The following is a 26,339-nucleotide window of genomic DNA, read 5'->3' on the forward strand; positions in this document are numbered from 1 at the left end:
ATTCTAGTAATTTTTCATTTTTTTTCTTTTAAATCTTATTATATTTTTCTTAATCTAAACAAAGAAACTTTCATTTTTCATTCTTTCTAAATCGACTGAAATTCACTGTTCTAACTCCCAGAAACAAACACAATCTCAATAACAAGGGATACCGACAAGTGGTGTGGAAAATACTACTACATTAAAAGCGCACTAAATTTGAGACATGTTTGGATACCTACATAACTGTCCCTTACCTAGAAGATTTGAAAAATATAATTGCTTTAGCTGAATATGAGTATTAGAATCTAGTTATAAAAAGAAGTTTCAATCTAATCCAAACGCGAAGTTAATGAACCTAAAAATTGCGTGTGAGAATCACTTTCTCATTCTCGTATAAAAATATAGTAACCCATTCTCTCTTGCGCCCAGACTCAGCACCCAAATCCTCTGTAAGAAAAGTTAGGGTTTTGTGTTTTGAGTCTCTCGTCTTGGTGGCCGTTAGCCATGGGAGGAGGCAATGGCCAAAAGTCTAAGATGGCTCGCGAGAAGAATCTCGAGAAACAGAGGGCTGCGGCTAAGGGTAATCTTTCTCCTTTTATTTTTCGAATTTCGTACGTTTTAGGAGTAAACTAGAATTGTTTGACAAAAAATATTTCAATTGAAAATAATTGGGGCTATATGTGTTAGATCTGATGTAGTTGTTGATTTTAATAATCCTTTGCAGGAAGCCAGTTGGATTCAAACAAGAAAGCCATGAACATTCAGGTACAATTCCTCTGTTTAGTTCTTTTTCTGACATCACAACCCCTCAAAGATTGTAAAATTAGATTGCTATATAATATGATGGCTTGTAATTAGAAGGTAGAATTCCTTCCCTTCGTGAGAGAAACTCTCCAACAGAATCACTTTGTAATCTTTCATCTCAATATTTAATTAATTACTTTTAGCTATTGGTATTTTTGGAAATTCACCAAAGACGTTCTGTTTGATCAAATAGAAGGTAAAACTTTTCAATAAGAAGTTAAGATGTGTTTGACCATCTTTGGATAACTTTATTCATAAGTATTAATAAGATAAGAAAATAAATAAGAGAAAAATGAAATAAGTTACTTTTTTAAACTAAAATTAGCTTTGGTTTTTTTTTTCTGAAAACATGCATAAGCAAAAATTTAGTTTATTTTGGAATTTTATTTCAATTTTCATTGTTGCTTCTCCGAGTTATTTTGGACAAGTTTATCCACATAAGATTTTACTTTTTTTTAGGTAAATTAAAATTATGTTATGTTTAAGTTAAAATCCGCACTTGAAAAAGAAAATGAGAGCTAAAATAATTAATTTATGAATAAACTAATTTTAAATTTTAGAAACCGATAAATTTACATAACTTTTTTTCACCTAAAAGTGTTTGTGGGAAAGTTTATCTGAAGAAGACATGGGTTTTGAGAAGTTTATTATCTGAATGAGACATGAGTGATTGATTCTTTGTTGGACTAAGTATATACTCGGTAAGCAAAAGGCAGTTCTTTTGAAGTTTGACCTATTTCTTTATATTTGTCTCATGCATACGCTGTATACTTATATCAACCTTATATATAATTTTTCAATCTGTCTGCGAAGGTATTATTCTGTCAGATTATTTACATTTTCACTTTACGTATGATATTCCATCACAAAGATGTGGGATATTTAATAGATTGATGATTTGGTTTTGGTTGTGTTATAAGGGTGAGCTAGTTCTTTCTGATTGCATTACTGTAGTGACTATAATGTTGTAATTGATGATTGCAGTGTAAGGTTTGCATGCAAACATTTGTGTGCACCACATCAGAAGTGAAGTGCAAGGAGCATGCTGAAGCCAAACACCCCAAATCTGATCTCAATGCTTGTTTTCCTCATCTTAAAAAATGAGGGAATGCATGTTCAGCCATAATATCAATTTGGTCTGTTCTACATATCCACATAGATCTTCAATTTCTTTTATATTGAATATGTCTGTGTGTTTTGTGTCTTGGGGGTAGTTAGAGACGAGAGGGGATGATCAATACGTTTTTTTCCATTGTTTAAGTGTGAAAAACTGTTTTAGTTTCCCCTTTTATTTGTGGATTTGTAATTGGTGAATGTGCTAGTGTCCATATTAAGCCTATTATAAAATCATTACAAAAGCATAGATAAGTGTTTGACTCCCTCTCTTTCATTGCTTCTTTGCTTGCACAAGGCTGAATGGTCTCTGCCTTTCACAATTATTGGGACAGCAAAATTTAACACAATTAAGATTAGAAATTTAATTATTCTAATATCATATTAAGGTAATAAAATTTAAATTTAACTTAATTTCACAAAGGTTTATGAAGATAAGGTTTATCTTTATATATTAGAAATTGTTCCTATCTCATTAATAAACATTACAGATCATTTCCAACAAAGTTTTCTCTTATCTTTTCTTCACTTGAATGGATTTAGATGAGAGTGATTCAATGAATTTGAGGGAATTTGGAGATAATTTTTTTTGTTTATTTGAGTAAATTTGAAGGTGTTTGGAAGCAACATTTGCGAGAATTAGTGTGGAATTTGATTGATGTAATAGATAAAAAAAATTATTTCTAAATTAATTTTGATCTATTTTCAAATTTACTCAAATAAAAAAAGTTATTTTTAAATTCATTTATTCAAATGAAGAAAGTGGTAAGATCGGAGAAGTTGGATTGGATTTCGTGTTTTGACAATGAATGTAAAGTTTTGAAGTCTCTGATTTCAATTGTGACGGTGTTGATAAAGAAAAAGGAGAGTCAATGATGGCTTTGGTCAACGAGCATTTATGCTATTAGTTGAGAGAAACAAGATATGGTGAAATTAATGTAAGGAGGTTGATTGGTGTGAGAGAGAAGAAAAATAATTTAGAATTTTCTTATATATAATATTATTTTCACATATTTTTCCCTTCTTTCTATATATGTTTTCTCTAATTTATTTAATAAAATATCGGTTACTTTTATTTTATTTTACACTTATTTTCTTTCATCCATCTTTTTCATTCAATTTGTTTTTTATGTACAAATATACTATTAATCTACCTTTTTTTCTTCCACATTAATCATACCCTGTTTCCTATCCCCAACCCAGTAACAATAAATGTTATTTATTAAAATAACTTTAGTTAATTAATTAAAATTTCTGAATAGAAATATCTCTTTTATCTTTTGAATTTAACATTGATAATATAATTCATCTTGAAGTAAGCAAAAGAAATGAAAATACTAACACTATTAAAAATTAAGAACGATTGAATTTATACTTCTTGAAAACAATGAAAACTAGTGACAATAAGATGGAAGGAAAAAAGATCCGGGAGAGAAAATTGTACAAAAATTGTTATTACAAAAATATGAATATATATATATATATATATATATATATATATATATATATAAAGCTATTTATTTCTTTTACTAATTTTTGTACGTATTTTTTTGGTAACTATATTTGAGTACTTTTTTACATTTTCATACATTTATTTATATATATTTTTGTTTTAGTAATTATTGTATATTTATAAAATTTAATTGTTTGACTAGTTTGTAATATATATATATATATATATATATATATATATATATATATATATATATATATATATATATATGTATGTATGTATATAATTTTAAATATTCTTAAATTAATTTTTTAAAATGAATAATAGGTACTAAAATATTTCTTTATATTCAGTCCAATTTTATTTTTAATATAAGGATGTTTTAGTTTGTTTTTAAAATATTTAACCTTTTTTTATCATATTAATCAAATTACATTTACAACTTTTTATTCATTTTGTTTTTACATTCTTTCAATTCAAACAATTTTATTTTCCATTCTCATTTTTTATCTTCTTTTTCTCCGGTTCCATCTTAACCCAAAGAAAACATAAAAAAGAAGAAGAATAAATTATACTTCAATTATTTGGCAGCGAAGCTGAAGTTGACAAGCATGTACTTGACCCTTTAGTAAAGTGGACTACAGAAAAGTTTAGAGAAAAATAAATAGGAAAATATATTTTTTATACCTACACAGATGCTTAAAAATATGTTGAAAGTCAAAATAATACTATCCAAATAAATAATAAACAAGCAGGCTAGGTTTTCTGATGGAAATCGTAACAGTAATTAAAAAAGTGAAACTAAAAATATCTTGTTTTGGTTTTCTAAAGTCTAATTATAATCTTACGATGTAATCTTCAATCAATACATGCAATAAAACTGTGTTTTCTTGAAAATTGATAGCGGGAAAACTCTGAATAGATATATTTAAACTAGCTTATTACTCATGTAGAAAAGTTTATAATAAAAATGATATCAAAGAAAAATAACTATTTTTCTTATCTAATATTAATAAAAAATAAACACCGGCTTAAAGGTGTCTTCCGAGTTTATATCAAACCACAACTCTTTTATGATAAAATTTAATTTTTCAACAGATTAACAGATTATTCCCTTGGAACAAGATATATGATATTGTTACATTCCACAACAAATCTAACAAACTATAATTAACAGAAGGCAATCATGCCTCATGTTCTTGGGTATTATAAAACAATCCCACATATTAACTCAGGTTTATCACAAATGATGAAGTTACTGTGTCCTCATTCTGCTGCTTTCAGCTGCCCTTACTTGAGAGAAATATGGATGTGCCTATGGGAATACATCAAGGAAAAATAATGTTAAATCAAAAAGACCATAATATAGTGAAAATTAACTAACTCACAACAAGAACAACCATGTTACGGTAAATTAATGAGCTCTTCATACCATTGCTTCTCTTGCTGTAAGCCTGTCCTGGTGATCGTATCGAAGGAGCTTATCAAGAAAATCAATTGCCTGCATATCCGATAATTTGAATCAATTAAAGACCCTTTATAGAGAATAGTTCATTACAGTATAAACTAGTTGGTTAGTCCCAATGCCATAATGGAATACGGGTTAAATTACCTCAGGAGACACGAGATGTTGATTATCAGCATTAATAAATTTAGACCAAGGTTTGCGACTGTGCCTGCAAATGCAATAGTGTAACACATGTGTAAAAATATTAATATTGCATATATCTATAAGGAAGAGAGAAAGTCAAAGAAAAGCAGTAAACTTCTAAGAAGAGAACTCTAATTATACCGCATTGGCATGAAATAGTGACAGAACGATGTGAATTTCACTATATTTAAACTGGTATGAAAAAAGTAGAAAATGAAAATAGAATATGATACCTTCCAACTAGTGCATCAAGTTGAGGATCAAGCTCCAGATGATACTTATTCAGATATGCATTCAGTTCATCAGTACCAAGCACCTACGGATCACAGAAAAAAGAAAAGAAAATGAAAATCAAAACCTACAGACCTTGAAAGAAAAGTATCTCCCTAAATGATCAAAAGGAGGGGAAAAGTGGTCTAGAAATATATCTTTTAGCATGTTAAACAACAAATAATTCAGTCATACTTAAGATTCCCCCGTAAAATGAGAAGATATTTCAATAAGAAGCTTAAACAGATTAACTGGCAGAGTCTCAACATATTGATTTTGCAATTTTATACATTACTGAACCACCGTAAATATTACCTTAGCTATTTTGACTAGTTGGTCATGGTTGTCGTGACCATAAAAGAAAGGCTCCTTGCGAAATATCTACACGAAATAAAATGATTATAACCCACATTACACGCTCTTACACTTGTAGATTCAAAATTAGACTTCATATTAAATAATAGCAAGGGTCTGGCACATATAACCAGTAAGTTGTAGACTATAGTTAGATTATTCTCACCATTCCAGCAAACATGCAGCCAAGACTCCACATGTCTAATGAGTAGTCATAATCTTGCAAATCAACTAGAAGTTCAGGGCCCTTAAAGTATCTGCAAAGTAAAAGCATAGCACATGACATTTTTTTGGTGGTCATTCATAAACTTTTCCAAAACTTAGTCCCATATAGCACTATCGTACAAGTCTGACAAAATCTAAACAATATCTTTCCTTCGTCAATTTTATATCTAACTAACAAATATAGGCAAATTAGAAACAATTAAAAGGGGAAATCCAAAAGTGAATTGACGCTGGCGCCTAGAAGGAAGCTGAGAATGTCTACATAACTATAAACCAAGTGTAAGATTAGGGAGCTGAATATGTTTACTAACAATTAGTTGACAGAAATTTACATAACCAGACAAAATGAACTAGGGTATGTTTCGGCTGGAAATAACAATAGTTCTTGGAACCCCGGAAAATAGTTCTTCCAACCCCATTCCTTCTTGGGTATCCCTTCTATGCCTAACAGCCCTCACACATGGCAAGAAATGACTGGTCTTGTTTTTAATATCTTCAGCTATACCTTTAAATTATTGCTCAGTAGGAACTATGGATTAAATGGCGAAATGGGTTTATTTAACAAGTCTAAAAACGAAAAGTACAGTAACTTTGGCGCGTGTACATTAGCTGCTACATCAAGCTCGCATCATTAAGGTTAAACTGCTTCAGTGTCAACAAAAATATGCCTGAACTAGTCACCTGTCTCTTTAGATAACACTTGCACATTGATCCTTGACAGTACTCATTCAATTATGCATGTTTATGAAGAGCTTAGTGTACTATAAGCTTCTGAAAAAAATAGTCTAGTAATTGTTCAAAATTGTCTCTTGAAAGGTTAAACATAAAAGGTAGCTGAAAACGAGAGCTTAAATAAGCTCATGAGATGTTTGTACACTTGTAAAGTCGAATTGTAATTAAGGGTTTACTTCATATAGGATACTATTAAAATACCTATAAATAACATGACGATTGATCATTTTAATTATATAATAATGCAAAATATTAAACCTTAATAATAAAGCAACACCAAGTAAAACATAAGCTCATACAAGACGTAAGTTCTTAATACGATAAAATTAAAATAACTAAGAAAAGAGAAATATCTTCAAATAAGATTGAGTTTCAAATTATGCGCAGCAGAGAGAATAAGAATGATTGTGCAGCTTCAACACATTCACAATCCACAGCACTGCAGGGAGAAGATGTTGTTGCTGCTTGCTTCAGCCTCAAAACAGAGAATGGCTGGTGATGGACATTACAGAGAACAGCATGGCAAGAGCAAAGAAGTCAGGCTTCACAAGAACAGAGAAGGATGTCATGATTGTATCGCAAACAGAGAAGGGAGGTGAGAGCAGACCAACCATAATGATGAGCGCAGCAGCTGTCCCCACTTTCCACTAGCAGCAACAAAGAGAAATAACAAAGAAATGGGATAGCCAAGAACCCTATTCTTCTCCTTTCTCTTATCTTTGCAAGCAAAATGACATAAAGCGGCCTCGTTTTCAATCAAACAAATAATTAAAAAAGAAGAAGCTGAACTCGCCAATTGGGATGCGACCTCCAAACAAGTTCACCGGAGTTTACATGGAGCCCACTCAAACACTCAAATACGGTTCTACGAGTCAACTCGTACAAGAGGCATGAGCTTGTACGTTTTTGGGAGTTAAAACTTGAGTTTGATAACCAAGGAAAACACAATTGGTTGACAAATACTTTAGGAATAGACCAGTTTGAGGTGGTTGCATGGTTTTAAACATTGGTTTTCAAATACAATTATTAAAACAATCCGTGTTTAGTTAGAGAGGAGCTAAATTATTTTTTCACTCAATTTTGAAACACTTTGAACTCAATTTTTAAAACCAAAAAGTTATTTTGATTTTTAGTTTTCAATCATAAAATATTTTGATCAAGTTTCCACATCTTCTGAATCATGTTAGCGGATATATCCCTACTTGGGAAGCAATAATTCCAATAATTCATTTGTATCAAAAATTCATACTCAAATGAGCTCACTATACCTTGATGCTTTTGATTTATGCTATATACTAATATCCTTAGGCTCATCCATTGTATAAATCTTTTATTATTGTACTTCAGAAATAGAGTTGTGACCATAGTCAATTGGTCAGAACATTACCTTGAAGCCACACGAACATTGTATTCCTTTCCAGGGTGATAAAATTCAGCGAGACCCCAATCTATCAACCGGAGTTTCCGTAATTCATGATCTATCATAACATTATGAGGCTTCACATCTCTATGCATTATGCCTTGGGAATGGCAGTAATCTAAGGCCTGCAATTCACAAATAAAGCTTTCATTTAACAAAAAAAGGTTCTTGACATGTATTTCTGCAAATGTAAAGTATTTTACACGATGCATACACAAAAAGCTTTCATTTAACAAGAAAAAGGCCCTTGACATGTATTTCTGAAAATGTAAAGTAATAATATTTTACACGATGCATACACAAAAAGCCTATACACGTAATCAGAAGCAAAATTTATTTAAACCTTGTTCAAAACAAAGATACTACAATTACTTTTAAGGAAAAATATATAGTTCAGGTATAGCATGAGAGATTGAAAAATCAGGTTACCTTGAGAAGCTCGTATATATAATAGCGTATGTCATAATCCGTCAAGGTTGGATATAAAATTTTAAAATCCGTACTGTTGACATACTCAAATATTAAGCTAGGAGTTTTAGAGTGTTGATCTCTGACAATATCAAGAAGCTTAACAATATTTGGCCCCCCACAAAGGTTCTGAAGTATTTTTATCTCTCTTTTAATCTGCAAAAAGAAGTTAAATATATCAGAATGTAACATAAAAATCTCTTAAAACTGAATGTTTCATTACATGAAACACCATATAATAAAAAATGTATTTCAAAAAATAGAAGACATATACTAAATCTAAAAATGTGAAGAGCACTTTGAAGTTCTAATAAAAAAATTGGAATTGAAGTCGTATTTCTTCATGCCCCAAATGATTCACATTACAAGTTGGACTTAAGGTTTGGCCACCAACTCCACTAATAATTTAAAAATTAAGAATTGCAGAAGCAGGTTGCCAGGTGAAGCAGAACAGCTCTATGTCCTGTTTTCGGTGTGCAATCTCAACCCCTCCTTTCCAGCATTTTGTTCCAAAAAGTGGATGCCCCACAGATGCCTAAAGTCCTTGTTTAAATCTAATCATGGATATGCATACTAGGGATATACAAAAAAGTCTACCCCTTATTGCATGCTGATGCACTTTTGTAGATGGCACGATGTTGGCTAAGAAACCAAGGGAAGCAGTTAACTCTCAACTCAAAACTCCAGAGACAACTTTGAAAGCTAAGGGCCAACACTAGAGCAGAATTAAGACAAAGTATATGCACTGTAATTTTAGCAAGAGACAATGTGACTCAAGATAAACTGAGAAAAGATGTCATACAGCATATTTAAAGTATAATAAAAAATGCAAGGAAAAAAAACGAGAATGTTACACAAATGTAGAAATATAGTGGGGGCTATTTATGTTTGAAAAGTGCCAACCAAATTCAAAGGCCAGTTTTATCCTAGTGCCATACACTCAACAATATTTTATTGTAGTGACGTTGGGGCTTAAAGGGACAGCAAGAAAAAATGTTGGAATAGCATAAACAAGTAAAGATAGATGTGTGGTCATACAAGAAAGAAAGAAAAAAGTACGGAATGATTGTATATGATGAGAGATGCATCGATAAAAGTGGTTTATACATGTATAAAGAAGACCTAGGACGAACTAGAGGAATAATACATGGTTTTGGTTTCTATGAAGAGGAGAGGGAAGCCAATACGCATTGGAGGAAGTAGTCAACAAGGATTTCATTGTAAATAACTATTAAGAAATGAGTTTAAACTTAACTCGTTCTTACAAAACCAGCTAGTAAGGTGAGGATTTGATCAGATCTCTAATCCACGTAGAATCTTCAACACCTCCTTTCATGATGAGACATAGACATCTCATGCTTGGGACTATATATTTAGAGGTGGTCCAATAGCAAGTGACACAATAAGTCCAATAAACCTCACTAGGCTTTGATATCATATTAGGAAGTGGGTTTAAGTCTAACTCATTTTTACAAAACTAGTTTATAAGGTACGGTGAGAATTGACCCACTTATATACAATAAATTAGTCTTATCTCAAATCAATGCGAGATCTCCCAAAATAACATTGTTGGAACTACAGTATTATAATTGAAGGAAAGAGTGTCATGTGATCCATGCAAACAGCCTCGTGTAATTCATAATCCTTAAAGCCCACCAAAATTGAGGGGGACACATAATTACACAAATTTTCAGCTAAGGTGAACTAGTTCGAACTTTGAAGCTACTCTTCTCTATTCAAAGTATAACTTCCAAAGGTCAAATGTTATGTATTTTATTTTATGTTTTTTCTTTTGGAAATAATTATTGCAGAACTGTGTTAGGAGATTGTGCAGAGTTGTCAAGTTGTTATCCAATAGCTCAAAAGAAAATAGTGAAAGAGTATGTGTGAAACTTGTGCGTAAATTTTAGGAGAAAACTTCTCATGAAGCACCCCTGCTCGACCTTTTACTCGTACTCTGCAGGTCCCAAAGTTCGAAAACAGCATCAATGTAATAACAAAATCTCTCACCTTTTTTTTCTTAACAGGCTTGAGAATCTTGATTATACAGCGGTCGTTGCTATTAACATTTATGCCTTCAAAAACCTCACTGTACTTCCCCCTTCCCACTTTTCGCACAACCTCATAATCATCCTGATCGCTGAAAAGAGCACACAGAAAATTCATAAATAAGATAATTGGAATGGGAAACGTAAAGCCCCATCAATATTAGACCTAATGCATACCCTGGCGATGAACCTTGCTCACAGAATCAACAAAATCTTTAAGTATTTCAATTTAGACTACATATAACAATTACATCAACCAATTTCAAATGACAAGGTGATTCGTCATGGTCAATCGGCTTCACCGAGTTCATACCACATAACGAACGTAAGAGGGCCGAGAGATCCAATAATATAATCATAACACAAACGACAACATTCAGCATCCCCATTGGAAATAAAGACTTGAAAAGAATGTGACAAAAAATTGTTAAAGGTTTAGGTATTTGAAATGGAGGACAAGTAACCAAAACAAGAAAAACAGCACCTAAGGGTCATAACCTAAAAAGAAAAGTATCCATCAATTGAGAATTGTGGCTAATCAAGGCGCAACAGAAAGCTTTGAAAACAAATTAGATAAGAAATCAACAAAACGATGAGAAGTATATTAGAGATGGGAACAATACCCCCATTGAACGGTGAGAGACTCGTAATCCCAGTACTCTTTGGGGCGAAGAACGTTGACATCTGTGTAGACACGCGCCTTCGACATGGATTGGGAATTGGAACCCGAGATCTGGGTTCTGTGGAGCTGATGAAGGGTTGTGATGGTCTTAGTTTCGATGAGGTGGGTGGAGATGCGCAGGTTAGGGGGTTGCGCAACCGGCGCACGCAAGGCGACAAGGGTGCATACTAGCAAGAAGCGGAGAAGTAGTGCCGGTGGTTCGTGCGCATATTTAATGCGTGTGTAGGGACAATAACACATACTATTTACATTCTCTGATATTTTTTTTTATATGTAAAAGTGTCAAACCAATAGTACCTACCCATCCGATTTTGCGGTAACTTTTTTTGGAATGGTTTGAGGTTTGAGGATCATTTCCCTTACTCAATAAAGCTGGTATACTAGGCTCTCCCTCATGCCGTTTTAGGTCCTTAAAATTATTTTATTTCAATTACCAAACTGGTCTGAGGTGATGCTTTACCATGCACAAAAAATATTCATCATAGGCTCTTTGGTATAATCGGATTTAGAGTCTTATTAAAATATAATGGATATCATCAAAATGAAAGCTCAGATATGGTTGGCAAATAACTTAATAATAAATTTTGTTTCAAGTGGATTAAACATCTTTAGAAAAACACTTCTTTACACTTTCTTTCGAATTTTTTTTAGGTTATGTATTTTTGTTTTGTTTATAATGTTTAAACGTCAATCAATACTAATGATACTTATCATAGACACCCAAATACTCATGTCAGTAATTTAAATAATCATAATCATATTAAAATTTTAAATTCATAATTAATACAAAATATTAAATACAATTGTCTATCATTTTACTTTGACCCATATTTATAAATTTTAATTTAAATTTATGATTAATAATATCTAATCAGAGTTCCAAATATCATAAACAGGACTTACAATAAACTAATTAAAAATTGTATCACAACGCTCGGAGCATGTTTTAAATGTGTACGTAAATCGAATAATACATTTTTGTATTAACTAGATTGAAAAACAGCGATAAAAATTATTTAGAATGTTAAAAAAGTTGATAATAGCCTTACACATATGAAGTCTTTTCAAATGAGCGCATGGTAGCAGGTGTGTGCAATACCAATTGAAAAATGCCAAACTCTCAAAAGTAATTCTGATGTAAGAAGTTGTTGCCCCCATTATGAATATAACCTCCAAATTGTCCATTCGTTTAGAATAGAATAGACAGACTTCTAACTTTCAAATCAAAGCTTTGCAATGGACCTGTTGTTGCACGTTAAAAATAATACCAGACTCTAATCACCATGTATTTCTAAATGTCTTAAATATATCTACAATAAAAAGTTTCGATCTTAAAATTGACGGAGGAATTAAGGTTTTCCCATATGTTAAAAAAGACATTCAAGAAAATGTTTGAACTAGTTATAACCACTTGGTATGAATAAACAAACAAACATTGTTAGTAACTTAACCAAGCTTATTAATTCAGAGATGAGAGGTCGAACCCGATGAAACCGCTTGGAGTATACACAGATACGATTCAAAAGTCTAGAAGATTATACAAATACGATTCAAAAGTTTAGAAAACCTAAAATAATTTTTATTGTTATTTTATTTAAAATTTATTTTTTGAATTTATTAAAGTTTTTTATTCTTAGAAAATTAAAACAATTAGTACTTAAAACAATTAGTACTAAAAAAAATTTTAGATTTTTTTTAAATATAAAATAATTAATATTTGTTTCAAGTGATTCGTCGTTCCTAATGAACTTTTGATTAGAGTCTATTACGGCCCAAATTCGTTTAAACCTCATTGTGGGTTTAATCAGGATGTTTTTATAATCAAAAGAGACATATAACAATCAATAAAGTTTAGTGGAAGTAAAGAAAATCAAGTCAGTGTCTCCCTTTAACAATGTGGAGAAGACTCGATACCAAATGACATCATTTATCATATATAGAGCCATTTGATTCATGGTTATCCTTATGTGTTCATCTGGACCAATAGATCTATTGTATCTTTCAAATACAAGCATTCTTCAATGGTTTAATAGAGGGGTATCTGCAATTTATGTGGTGAACGGGAGCATCCGATGTATTTATCATCACAATAGATGGGTTATGATCTTTGTTGGATCCAAAGTTGCTATCCTAAGCTATACAAATAGGTTCGTCACGTTGTTTGGTTGGTCCCGAATGGTTGCGTTCTCAGCATACATGGTTCTATACTCTTCCTCATATCTATTATGCATTCCATCCATGCACTTTTGCAAGTTCCTTGTCATCTTCCTAGGATCCATATGATTGTCTGAAGTTTCTTCCAGGACAACATTGCTTATTATGTTTCTTGTGGTTAACATGTGAGTTTAAAAGTGATCACTTGACCCCATGTGGATGCCAAAATGTTTCGGTATGCTAGAGCGATCAATCACTTCTAATAAGCAATCGTCCAAAGTTTCTTGTTTTTCTTCTTGGTCAAATTGATCGAAAATACCTATCAAAGATCCTTTGATGTTAAAGTTAATCTAAATCTAAGCACAAAAGTAATAACTATGTAATTATATATGTAACTCACCACCTTACATGAACCTCTATTTATAGTTTTCCTAATGAGGTTTTTATTAAAATCGACCTAACTATAATTCAAATTTGTTTAAACAAGATTATAGGTTTAATTGAGATGTTTTACTTGCCTTACGCGGATTGTTTCACTCCTTAACCAGTCAGTCTATATGATACTTTCTAAATTAGATGGTTTGAGTTTTGACTATTGTATTGCTTCACCATCCTATCTATTTGCTAATCGGACAGTCCATATTGCATGGTACTAAAATTAAATTTTAAAACCTTAAAAAGGCCTAATACAAGAACTTTACATGTTTGAACCTTCACCCAGCCCCATAAGTATACATCATTCCAACATAAGTATACATCATTCCAACAGCCAATTTAGGATTTTAAGCCTTCCTCTAAACTTGACTAAGAAAATAAGCGAGAAGAAATGTCTAGATACTTTTGGACTCGATAAGCATTTGCCACTCAATGAATGAAATTCAGTGCGATCCTAGCTACAGTAGGTGCTTTCATGCACCACGACATTCTTTCGATGCATGCTAGGGTTGTCTCAATACGAATATTATATTACAAAAGTGTTAGGTTTCTGAGTAAGAGATCTAACTTTTTTCGCAACACCCAATCACACTAAAACAAATAAACAAGAGAAAACAAAGGAATAGTATGAATTTCACCGTTTATTCATTGTAACTATAAAACGAAATACAATAACGGGAGCTTAATCCCCCTCAAACAAGGTCCAAGACCTGTTTTCAAAACGTAAGAAATGACTAGCTACTCAATAGAATCACAGAAGGTTTATTTATACTTTCTCGCTCCCCCTAGCAACCTAACAAACTTTCCCGCCCTTTTTATTCATTCTCTACCGTTCAATATTATCAACCTTGTACCGTTCACTTCATCCCCCTTGCAGCCACCGAACGATATTAGTATAAACACTGTTCGATGCTTCACTCCTTCCTCCCTTGCAACCACCGTTCGATATTAGGGTAGATACCGTTTATCTCCGTCACTCTTATTCCCCTACTATTCGGACTCTTCTTCCCATTCCCTTACCGTTCGGTACTCTTCTTCCTTCTCCTTTCCTAGACTTTCCAACTCCTAACAATAAGTGACAAGAATCAGAAAATTTGGAAATACGCAAATGCTATAGTAAGTGGATTCATACATGCATAAGTCAACAAAAGGAGCACCAAAATTTATCATTGGAAAAAAGGGCGACCTTTTCATTCGACCAACCAAAGCAACCTGTAGAGTGTTCTCCAAACAACAAATTTTGAAAAAGGCCACTGTTTCTCAAACCATGAGATGAAATTGTAGCATGATGATCACAATGCGAAGAGTGTAAAGACTGAGAACTATTCTATATCTACATCTTTGTGAGGTTTTTTAGGAGGTAGGGGAGGTTCATAATGATTAGTTAGAATAAACTTCTGCCACATAATTTTGTTACAATGGACAAGTATGAGGTAATATTCATCCTAAAATCACCTACTTAACCAACAAAACCATTGTCTATATAGCCAGACACATCCGCATCTCCATGCAATTTTAAGAATTTAGTTCTCAGTCTTCAAAATTAATAGTATACAATGAATATATATATATACAAGGGCAACTTCAAAAGAACTTGCAAATCAATTAAAGCAAGGGACCAAATGATCATGTGTAATGCTTCTATCCTTGTCACTATTGTACTGTCTCTTCATATTTACATTGGCTCAGGCTGGATTTGCTCGAAGTCAAAAACTTCAAACATCAGACGCCTCACATCACGTTTACCATAAACAGCGTATGAAAGCCCGTGAAGGGCCTGTTGAACAGCCGTATTGACTGGGTATTTCAGTCTATAGCTGCGCTGATATGCGTCTTGAACCTCTTCGGAATATATAATAAAGTGGTGGAGATTTTTATACCTCAAATATCTTCCACAAAACTTGTTCATAAGAAACCTCCGGTGCTTATTTTGTAACCATGACCCTGGAGCATCTAAATGCTTCATCAACAATCTTTCAGCCATTACCAAATCCTGTAAAAATTCCCAAAAAAGACAAATATATACGGTATGCAACGCAAAGACACGAGAAAATTTAGTTTATGATATAAAGAGTTTCATTTCGATCAAATACTAATACCGGTGAAAAGAAAGATTAGTACCTGAATCTTTTGGCCAAGGTATTCTAATCTCTCGTAGCAAAATCGAGGATGATCAAATTTGTACTTTGATGGGTGCAAGAAACATAGCTGTGATTCAACAAGAAATTCAACAGCATTAACGGGGAATTTGGGAACCTTAAGCTGATCTAGGAAGATTCTTGGGAGATTTAAGAAAGTTGAAAAATCCATTGAATATTTCTTAACTAAACTTCATTTTAATAATGCTCAATATTTAGATGGGTTTGATACGATCTTCAATTTAATGAGGCGAACTCTGCGTAGACAAACCAAAAACAGTGGCCAAATAAAAAAATAAATAAAACAGATAAAAACGATGGAAATGATTCACGCAGCAATAATTCATTATCAATTAATTATGATGTACCAATACTTCAGTACTGGTAATTCTTTTTCTATTTACTTCTGAATTACCACAGAATCACTGGCAAGTACCACAACAGGTTAAATAACAGTCCCACCACTCCAGACAACTTTAATTGTCATTGAACAACCTCATGGCCTTTGTAATATGAATATTGAACCCAAGGATGGGACAATGGAAGAATGAATGGTTATTTATTTATTTAGAGGTGCATGAAAAGATATCCCCAACCCTCGGAAGTCAAGTCAATGTTTATGTAATAGTCAGATCTGGGAAAATTAAAATCAGAATGAGAAGCAATAATAGAGATACCTGCAAACCAAGATCAAGCTCTATGTTCCTGGCTTTCGTAATTTCTGGAATTCTATCTGTCATTTTTAGTGGATATCCAAGGACTCGCATAATTTGCGGTTTGCAATCATAATCCCATATATTTCCTCTAAACCGATGCATGCCTGGAGGAACACAAGCTCTGAAGAGCCGTGGATGTGCAAACAAGGCATCTGCAGGAGGCTGAATGCAGAGCAGTAAACATCATTGCTGTTCTCCAAATAATAACATAGTGCCAATTACATTGAACATCAGGGTTTTGCATGCACAACTGACAAAAGAGCAGAGAAACAATTTTGAATTTATTATGAAGCAAGATTAGGTTTGGCAAACATAGTTCAAAATATTTAGTTGCTTTTGTGGTAGCTCTTTTAAAATAAATAATACTGTGCCAGAAGATTGTAGAACATGCCTTGTACGCAACCATATCCTGCCAGCTTATCTTGCCTTCAAACTCGGCAGATACATGATCTATATCTTCAAGTTGCCTACGCAATTTGGGCTGGCATTCCTCAGCATCTGGATCCATTCCAAAGACTTCAAAGAGAACACGATATACTTCTGGCATACCAAAACAGAGATAGATTGCTCCAAACAAAGCCCAAAACACAGACCTGCCATGATAATAGCAAACAACAAAACCATATGTTAGAATAATTACTAAGCCTATTTGTTAGTGTAGTCAGTAGGACTAAAATAGGGGGTAGTGTGTTGGGTTATCTCTAATCATTGTACCTAGCAGTCTAGGACAGTGACTTGACCTTCTATCTCTCTATTGTATCAACTCTTTATCTATATAAATAACAGAACATGAGAGGTGTTTTTCAAGCCCTCAATAACAGGCATGATTGATTGTAGACTGGTTGAGAGTCCCATGGACCCAAATCAAAAATTAACAACAGAAGAAGGTGAGTTATTCTCCGACCCGGAGAGATATAGGAGGCTAGTTGGAAAACTAATCTATCTCACTATTACATGGCCAGATCTATCTTTTGTTGTTGGGGTGGTTAGTCAGTTCATGCAAGCTCCATGTGTTGGCCATTGGAATGCTATCATTCGCATTCTAAGGTATCTGAAAAAGGCTCTCGGGCAAGGGCTGTTATATGAAGAAAAAGGAAGCCTTCAGGTATCAGGATATTGTGATGCCGATTGGGCAGGTTCTCCTATTGATAGACGATCTACTACTGGATATTGTGTTTTCCTTGGAGGAAACATTATCTCATGGAAAAGTAAGAAACAGAATGTAGTGGCTCGATCAACAGCGGAAGCTGAATATAGGGCAATGGCATCACTAACATGTGAACTTATATGGGTGAAACAGTTCCTTCAAGAGCTTAGCTTCTGTGACATCCAGAGTATGAAGATGTATTGTGATAACCAAGTTGCTCTTCACATTGCATCAAATCCAGTGTTTCACAAGAGGATTAAGCATATAGAAATTGATTGTCATTTTGTTCGGGAAAAGTTATTGTCAAAAGAAATATGTACCGAGTTTGTTGGATCAAATGACCAACTCGCAGATGTGTTGACTAAGTCATTAAGGGGACCTCGGATCGAGTTTATTTGTTCCAAGCTTGGTACATACAATCTGTATGCTCCAGCTTGAGGGGGAGTGTTGGAATAATTACTAAGTCTACTTTTTAGTGTAGTCAGTAGGACTAAAATAGGGGGTAGTGTGTTGGGTTATCTCTAATCATTGTACCTAGCAGTCTAGGACAGTGACTTGACCTTCTATCTCTCTATTGTATCAACTCTTTATCTATATAAATAACAGAACATGAGAGGTGTCTTTCATGCCCTCAAGAACATATTTTTATCTCAAGTCCATACATTCAAGAAACATACTATTGCCAGACAGATGTTTCATTGATTAAGGTCGTTCTACAGTTAATGGATTAAAATAGCAAAAGAATATCCTCATGAGTTGCTAATGAGCAAATTTGTCTTCTCTTTCATAGATTTCCCTTTAACAGTATGCAACTCATATTTAATTATTACAATTTATGAATGAACAGCTTGGTCTCCAAAGGAAGCTAGCATCAAAAGCAAAGGTCATTGTTCCCACAAACTCAGCCCATATCATGGAAGATTAGGCACATGGAGAAACACAATGCTGAGCTAGAGAGCAGGCCCAACATACAAACATATATGTCCAAATTTTGCAGGCAGGTTTTTGGTTAGAAGAAAAAATAACACCAACGAAATTTTCAAATCCAAATCCCTTACTGTTTTGAAGAATAAGGTTTTATTACTCATTTGATCACTATACTTACAAAAAATTTCCCCTATAGCCCCTATAGTTGAAATATTATCTTTATGTCCTTACACATACCAGTTTTAGACCCTTTTAGTACGACAAGGATTAAAAGAGATTAAAAATGATATATATTATATAAGGATTAAAAGAAAACTTGTTAAGCATAAGGAATAGTGAGAAAGGTTTTGTATCTAACAGAACCAAATAATAACTTTATACCGTGAGAAGGAAAGGTGGGGGCATTACTTAAAATTCAGTGTTAATATAATTAAGCAATCCAGTTTAGCCAGTCAGGTGATTCCAACCAAACATATCGATGTTCGTGTGCCAACAGCCCAACAGCTCCACATCGTCAAGGTTTTTCGGCCTTCCACAACCTAACTCACAACTACCGCTGGTGCATCAGCCGCATTCATATACATGGATTGTGACAAAACCGTGACTGCATTCTAAAACCCTCCGTAACAGTAACACATGACAGAGGACCTCCCCTGTAATGAAGCCGTGCTTGCATTTTCTAAAATATATATTCCTTGAAAACGAGCATATCGTATTGTAAAGAAGCTACAAATACAATTCCTATCATGGACGACCATCAATTGCATTGTTAAAGTGTCACTCTCCTAAACAGATCCTAAAATTAGATTATATAAATAATCACTCAAGTATTAGAAACTAACTATGTAGTCCTCAAATAATGAAAAATTCTTCAAATTAGTCCTTAAAACATTAGTGAAATATATCAACATAAGAACCAAACCGATGGATATTCAATACTTTAAGAACTATCAATATAATTCATCACTTTATTTACTTAGGAGAGCGAGTGATATACTTGACAAAAATTATAATTGATGTTCTTTCTAATGTAAAAACATGAAGCAAGTTCAAATAAAAGCTAGAAAAACGATAGTAAACAAAAACAGCTAGCATCGTCACAATCATCAGAAAAGGGAAGCACGTTGATTGTACAGAAGAGTAACAAACAAGACACAAAAAGAGGTTCTTACTTTACAGTTGCCTCCCTTTCCTTCCGGACCAACTTATCCATATCATCATATGGGAACACCAAATTGTGCAAGCTCGAAGCTTTAATCCACTTGGGCATGTTCCTCTTCCCGATCAGCCCAAAAACACGCTCCCTAATGGAGGCAGGCGATTCCCTCGGATACCTCTGCAAGAAAAACTCGGCGAAGGCCAGCTCCAGCACGTACTGCCCCAGAAAGAAGAGTCTGGAGTGGCCATACCGCACGTGCCGCACCTTGCTCCTCTGAGTCGACTCGTGCTGAAACGCCAGGTACAAAAGCGTGTCAAGCTCTCTGGCGGGGTTGTTATCGTCGCCGAGCGTGTGGGAGGGCTCCAGCGGGTACCCTAGCGCCTGCTTCACTTCAAGCAGGTGCTGCTCGATCCACGCCATGTCCCCGTGGTTGAGCTGAGTAAAGGGTAGGCACGAGCTCAACAAGGGGAAGGATTTAAGGGAGAGTTGAGGGCTATTGAGCAACCTGTTGGCCAATCTTTTGTTGTCTAGTGGGCGCGTGAGGATGAGATTCCGCGGGGGCGTTCGTGGGGTTCGGCGGTAGGGTCGCTTGCGCTCCGCTAGCTCTTGGAGGAGGCGCTGGGGACTGTTCTTGGGAAGCTCCTCCTGCGGCGGGTCTATGGCCACCGCCGAAATGCGGAGCGAAAGAAGTTGAGGGGGTGGGGTTCTGGGGAAGATTTGGATTTGGAGTGCAATGGGAGTGAGTGAGGAGGAGAAGGAGAAGGTGCGGGAGAGCGTGAGGGAAGAAGAAAGCTCCATTGATGTGGTGAAATGCGATTCAGTGGTGGGCGAAGGTGAGGTGTGAACATTAGAATGAAGGTGTGGGTTTCGATAACATGGATTGATAGATTGATTAAACGGGTTCTGGGTTCGTGTTGATGCAGGGTTTTGGGATTCCAGGATGTAACTAATGGTTGGATTAGAGACAACGTGTCACTGTGTATTTATTTATTATAATTTTTTCATTATAATCTCATTTAAAAATATTTGTTTTCCTATATATAAAGAATATTATTCTTATTTCTTGTCTTTATTTTCAAAAAATAACTTTTTATTTTTAATTTGTTAATAATTAAGAATCCGTTTTATATTATTATTTTAGTTTTTTTTCTAATTAACTGTTATAAATGAAAATTTGAAATTATTAATGAAAACAGTGATTTGTTTATTGGGATTTATGAATTTGATAAAAAAACTCAATTGATCATTCAAAAGTAAAAGAAAATAAAAAACATTTTTCTTTAATTTGGTCTGTTTTTCTATAACACTTTTAGACAAAATATTTTATAATTTTCAAACAAATGTATTTTCAGCTTCAATTTTTTTTTTAGTTTTCACATAAGATAAGAATAAGAAATCATACAAATCTATCTATAATAAATAATACACCTGATAAAGAACATAAATAAAAACTTGTCACAATCACAATTATTAAAATAAAATTCAAAATGAAAATAAAAGAAAAAATTGCTTAATAAAATAGAAAAAACTAAATTTATTTGTATTAATATTTTAACGTGTGATTTTATTTAAATTATACTTTAAAATTATTTTTATTTAAGTTTATATTTTAAAATTAAAAATATAAATTATAAAAATATCTACGAATAATCATGCATATTCACCCACACATTAAAAAATATATATATATATAACAATGTTACCCTTCATCTAACCTAATTCATTTATAAAATTTCATCCAAATCAAATGAATTCATTTCATTTAAATTATTAAGAACATACATAAATAAATCCTAAAAAGATCATAATAACTTATAATTTCGAATACTAAAATAAAAATAAGTACACGCAACTATATAGGTATAAAAATCATGAAATTATAAAAGTATTCAAATTTGTGAAATGACTACAAGGTAGCTAGAAGATACAATTATAAGTTACAACCAAGAGCCTTTGAGAAGGGTGATCTAATATAGCACATAACTAGCATTACCATGAAAAGTGATAAACAAATTCTTTACCAACTGGAAAGGACCCGAGTAGCTGAAGATGTTGACGAGGGCTCTTATTAGCTATAACCTATATCTAATACTTGGAATGTTATATATTTCAAATTTTATTTGAGCTAGATGCTTGTAAGGGCTGCACACTTGTAACCTATAGTGTACACTTTCCTTACTCGGTCTTCCTTTCTTAAGGAGGATTTTTGACCGAGAAGGTTTTAGCGAGGGACTTGACCAATAAAATAAGAGGTTTCATTTATGTACAATTATATTTCATACCATTCTAACTTGGAGAATTTTGCCGTCATCTATTAGTACCTTGTTGGCTACCATGTAGGTCTTAGTTGAACTCATTTATTAGTTTCTTGCGGTTACCATGTCGGTCCTATATGAACTCATTTGTTAGTTTCTTGCCAGCCACCTAGTCGGTCTTAGTTGAACTCATCTCTCAGTTTCCTTTCAACTACTAAGTCGATCCTAGTTGAACACCTTGCAAGTCACTTATCACCTACCTTGTTAGCTTCAAATAAGCAGAAATAACTGAGATTGTTTCCAACAAGAACTTCAAAATGTTAATTCTGTGATACTTAAGATTATTATCATGGCTTGTGGTTATAATTATATTGTAACACAATTGTACTCGGCCTTAACATTCATAAAATATTGAAAAAATTATAAATGATAAAAGGCAACAAAAAGATACAACTACCAAAAGAAAACAATTTTCATTTAGCCTGTAACGAACAAGTCAACACAAACTTTGGCCTTAATGTATTTGGCCCATTCGAAACAACAAGAAACAAAAGCAAACAACAACAACAATTATCTTAAGCAACATCAATAGGATATATCATATCTTCATCATGGTTGGGGTCAACAATAGTAGAAGAAGTCACCGTGATGGCCTTGTAGATCAATCATTGGTCTTAGCTTCAACATTCATGTCCTCGGTCAAGGTTACATTACTAGTTGTCTTGGAAGCCGCTATATTGTCAATACCTATCAGTTGGCCTTCAAACACATTCTTGTTGAAATCAAAATGTGCATCCTTAGAAGAAATATGATAGAGGATCTTGACCTACCGGATCAAGTCAGCCTTCACTTCCTTGGCTTTCTTTTCATTGGCAAGCATCATCATCAAGTCTTCATTCTTTTCCTTCATCTTTTTCTTGGATGCACCTAGTCTTCCAAGTCTTTAGCCTTTCATTTTCATCTCTCTCCCATTTCATTGTTTCTTTCTCCTTGTCCTAGGCTTTCTGGTCAACTTCATACTTTTTCAAGCTGATCAACTCATCGACCATCTTGGCTTTATCCTCATCGTTAGTCTCTTTCTTCAGCAGACTGATTATTTTATGTCCATACATAGGTGTATGATTGTGAAGTTTTAAAAAAGCACGAATAAAGGTGTCAAACTCACTCTCTTCCATTACTCCATCTCATGCTCACTCAAGGCTACCTAAACACCTTTGCACATAATGAGTTGAGCATTCTCCAACCCACCAAGGTCATTGGCCTTGCCTAAAAAACTGTCAACCTGAACATCAAACTCAACTGTCAACCTCTTTACATCCTTCCTTATACCTCACCCTTTTGAGGTTGGATCTTCTTAGCAACACTCTGAGGTCGATGAGTATCCAACACATGGCCCATCAAGTTGGGTACCATATTGGCCACCCTTTTTTTCTTGGCTTCAAACACCATCTTATTTTTCATATTGCCGAGCACATCCTCAAATAGATCTAAGAGTAAGATATATTAAATCAATCTAATTATATTTAATATAATTCACAAAATAAATTCAATTTAAATTAGATTAAAAAATAAAAATTTGATTATCAATTTAAAATAATATAAATTATAAATTCAATATATTTGATTAAATCTTGATTGAATTTATACTATATTTAAAAAAAAAACTCCTATACATACGTCGCATTAATTCTTCCCATTTCAATATCATTATTCATTTTAAATTATTAAAACATTCATAATATATTATCATGAATTAATTATATTTAATTTACTCTCTCTAACCTTTTTTTTTTTCGCGCTTTAGAATTATTTTTATTCACAAAGTTCAAATTACATAGAGTGCTCTATGATGCTAGTTACTATGATGAGAGACAAAAGAACTCTTCTTATTCTACTCATTTAGGAAGAGCAATATAAACAACAAATCTCTTACTCTCTTGTATGTCATTTCCCACATTGTGGCATAATGCATATCAACTTCCACTTCTCATGTTGAGTAAATAGAAGGGGACGAAGAAAAAGAAAACAATATCCACTTGATTGTTTGTTTTGGCCTCTTCGCTTTCTTCCCCATTATTTTATTTTTTTCCAACAAATCCATATATAACCTTCCCGAGACAATATGAGGGGATAGTACTTTTGTGTTCGGATATTTTGAGTTTTTTCGTTTTAAATATATAATATTAAGTGCAATTGAATATGTAAATAAGATACACGTAACATCCAACATAATATTAATTTTTTCCTTTACTAAAAGCTCGTTAAGAAGAGTAAAATCTTAATAAATCGTATTTAAAGGTTAAAAATTGCCTTTTTTTCAACACGAACAACAGCAAAAATTGACCTATTTGGATAAACCATCCATATTAAATAATAAGGAGAAAACAATTGTTTAAGAAAAATACTAGTCAATATGATTCTAAGAAATTTTTTTCTTCAAATGTATTGAATATTTTACGCGTGTATCCACATCGGAACTTATCATTTTGTGCCAAAGCTTGGCTCCTGGAACCCAAAATTTTGTCAATGATGTATAACCTAATAAGTTTGAGAGAGATTTTAAAGACTGTATTTTTGGGAAACTGTTACCCATATATATATATATATGGATGAATGATATGGTATCTTGTCAAGTCTTTAATTTTAATCAAGAACCTTATCATATGATATGACAATGAAATAAATAATAATAAATATAACTTTATTATTATATCTAATAGTATTATTAAGTGATAACTATAATAACATTCAGGATAATATCTTTCAACCAGTTAAGCCATTGCTTTTATTGTTTATTTACTAGCTAGTAAGAAAGAAGAGAGTTTCCTGCAGAAAAGTAGAGGCAACAAACTGAAGTAATAGTTTGGTATGGATATTTTTGCAGTGATTTGATTTGATGATGGTGTAATAGTATATATATATTGATTTGTCTGATAGCAGTGTAGATGACTGAGACTAATTAATTTGGATCTGAGAGAGACACACCCCATGCAAGCAAAACCGACAAGCATGGCTATAGCAACTTTAGGAGATGCACTTTTCATTTTGGTTTGTTGGTTAGTGGTTAACGAAGTATGAATGATCGAAATGGAAATAGTGGCATTGAAGGTGTTGTAGGGCATGTTTTAATTTGTATGATTTATGTGATGCATTATTATTATTCTGCAATAATCCAAGGAAAAGGTCCATAGAAAAACTCATTCGGTTCTGACATGGATTTTTATGAATGATCTTTCTGTCCCGTGATGAGTCTGCATTCTAAAAGGGACCGTTATTGACCTATTATGCATGATGAGGGAGCAAGATCATGAATATGCCTTTGATGGCTACGTGTGCTGGCTGTTCATTATATCACCATTTTTTCAGACCTCCAATTCTTCCTCACCATATCTTATCACTGCCTCTGCAGCAACACTAACAACCCTCACAATGCTTGGATAATTTTTCACTATATATCCAAAACTTAGCTCATCCAAGAGACTTATGATATCATTCTTTCATACAGTTAGATCATATATAAATATAAGAAGAATTAAATTAAGAAAAGAAATTGTACTAGAGTTGGACCAATTTTACTAGTTATATCGATAAAGTTAATAAGAGTAACGGTACATTACACACTTTTACGTTCATTTGAGACATAATATAAAGATAAAATAATCATAAAATATAAAATTTTGTATGAAGATAAAATATTTAGGTATATGAAAGAGTCTCAGTTAATAAATATTTCATACTAATAATAAAATTATAGCCAGATCTATTTATGAAAATTATTGATAAAGGTAATTAACTTGATATGTTTGCAGTATTTAAACAAACAAATATAGCCATGAAAATTATTGAATGGGCTATACGCTAAAAGGAATTCAAGAAATTACAAAGAACATATTATAAAAAAATATCATTATCTCTTTTACCTATCTCTAGTGCATATCATCTGTCCAGTATGAATAACGACTAACAATGTCATCTCAAACAGTACATCTGATTCTATTGATTAATTCCTAACGTAAACGACTATCTTACTAGATTTTTGTGTTTTGGTAGAATATAAGAGATATATTATAATTAAGAGTTTTTATTTTATTCATGCATTTTATATATAGAGAAAAAAATATAATAGAATATTAAATACTAATTATATTTAAAATTGTAACTTTTTAAATCTAATCAATAATAATATATTTTTATCTTATTTAAAAA

At 32.9% G+C, this 26,339-nt stretch overlaps 3 protein-coding genes and 1 long non-coding RNA gene across 5 annotated transcripts; 1 reads left to right on the top strand and 3 right to left on the bottom strand.

The window, feature by feature from the left end:
• The first annotated feature begins 270 nt into the window (after positions 1-270).
• Positions 271-2,154, top strand: LOC148206785 (uncharacterized protein At2g23090-like). Its single transcript, XM_088114771.1, has 3 exons — positions 271-562; positions 707-747; positions 1,771-2,154. Exons 1-3 carry the CDS (start codon positions 487-489, stop codon positions 1,888-1,890), a joined length of 237 nt encoding a protein of 78 aa, XP_087970897.1. The 5' UTR covers positions 271-486; the 3' UTR covers positions 1,891-2,154.
• Positions 2,155-4,328: 2,174 nt separating this feature from the next.
• Positions 4,329-11,457, bottom strand: LOC148206786 (casein kinase II subunit alpha-2-like). The gene is made up of 10 exons (XM_088104739.1): positions 11,144-11,457; positions 10,483-10,612; positions 8,434-8,628; positions 7,972-8,129; positions 5,794-5,884; positions 5,589-5,654; positions 5,237-5,319; positions 4,965-5,028; positions 4,785-4,853; positions 4,329-4,667 (listed from the first exon to the last, which is right to left on the bottom strand). Exons 1-10 carry the CDS (start codon positions 11,440-11,442, stop codon positions 4,608-4,610), a joined length of 1,215 nt encoding a protein of 404 aa, XP_087960865.1. The 5' UTR covers positions 11,443-11,457; the 3' UTR covers positions 4,329-4,607.
• On the bottom strand, positions 6,873-7,963 carry LOC148206787 (uncharacterized). The gene is made up of 2 exons (XR_015783735.1): positions 7,196-7,963; positions 6,873-7,076 (listed from the first exon to the last, which is right to left on the bottom strand). It is a non-coding gene; the product is annotated as an uncharacterized LOC148206787 (long non-coding RNA).
• A 2,957-nt stretch (positions 11,458-14,414) lies between the features above and the next one.
• LOC148206788 (ribonuclease III domain-containing protein RNC1, chloroplastic-like) lies at positions 14,415-20,818 on the bottom strand. Of its 2 annotated transcripts, XM_088104737.1 has the most exons (6): positions 19,892-20,818; positions 17,037-17,238; positions 16,607-16,807; positions 15,913-15,999; positions 15,672-15,784; positions 14,415-14,856 (listed from the first exon to the last, which is right to left on the bottom strand). In XM_088104737.1, the coding sequence occupies exons 1-6, from the start codon at positions 20,674-20,676 to the stop codon at positions 14,841-14,843; spliced, it is 1,404 nt and encodes a 467-aa protein (XP_087960863.1). In that variant the 5' UTR covers positions 20,677-20,818; the 3' UTR covers positions 14,415-14,840. The 2 variants fall into 2 exon arrangements, with proteins under 2 accessions (XP_087960863.1, XP_087960864.1); XM_088104738.1 differs by lacking the exon at positions 14,415-14,856 and having other exon boundaries at positions 15,296-15,784; positions 19,892-20,809.
• Positions 20,819-26,339: the final 5,521 nt, after the last annotated feature.

Source organism: Vigna umbellata, chromosome 1 (genome assembly GCF_029865625.1).
Source record: "Vigna umbellata cultivar VRB3 chromosome 1, Vumbellata_1.0, whole genome shotgun sequence".
NCBI classification, from domain to species: Eukaryota; Viridiplantae; Streptophyta; class Magnoliopsida; order Fabales; family Fabaceae; genus Vigna; species Vigna umbellata.

Coding starts and splice junctions, on each gene's coding strand:
- LOC148206785 (XM_088114771.1), top strand. CDS start 487: ATGGGAGGAGGCAATGGCCAAAAGTCTAAGATGGCTCGCGAGAAGAAT. Junction 563..706: donor ACAGAGGGCTGCGGCTAAGG/GTAATCTTTCTC, acceptor AATCCTTTGCAG/GAAGCCAGTTGGATTCAAAC. Junction 748..1,770: donor AGAAAGCCATGAACATTCAG/GTACAATTCCTC, acceptor TGATGATTGCAG/TGTAAGGTTTGCATGCAAAC.
- LOC148206788 (XM_088104738.1), bottom strand. CDS start 20,676: ATGGAGCTTTCTTCTTCCCTCACGCTCTCCCGCACCTTCTCCTTCTCC. Junction 16,808..17,036: donor AGGATATGGTTGCGTACAAG/GCATGTTCTACA, acceptor CTCTGCATTCAG/CCTCCTGCAGATGCCTTGTT. Junction 16,000..16,606: donor AGCTTGATCTTGGTTTGCAG/GTATCTCTATTA, acceptor GTTGAATCACAG/CTATGTTTCTTGCACCCATC.
- LOC148206786 (XM_088104739.1), bottom strand. CDS start 11,442: ATGTGTTATTGTCCCTACACACGCATTAAATATGCGCACGAACCACCG. Junction 8,130..8,433: donor ATATATACGAGCTTCTCAAG/GTAACCTGATTT, acceptor TGTGAATTGCAG/GCCTTAGATTACTGCCATTC. Junction 5,029..5,236: donor CTTGATGCACTAGTTGGAAG/GTATCATATTCT, acceptor TTGCATTTGCAG/GCACAGTCGCAAACCTTGGT.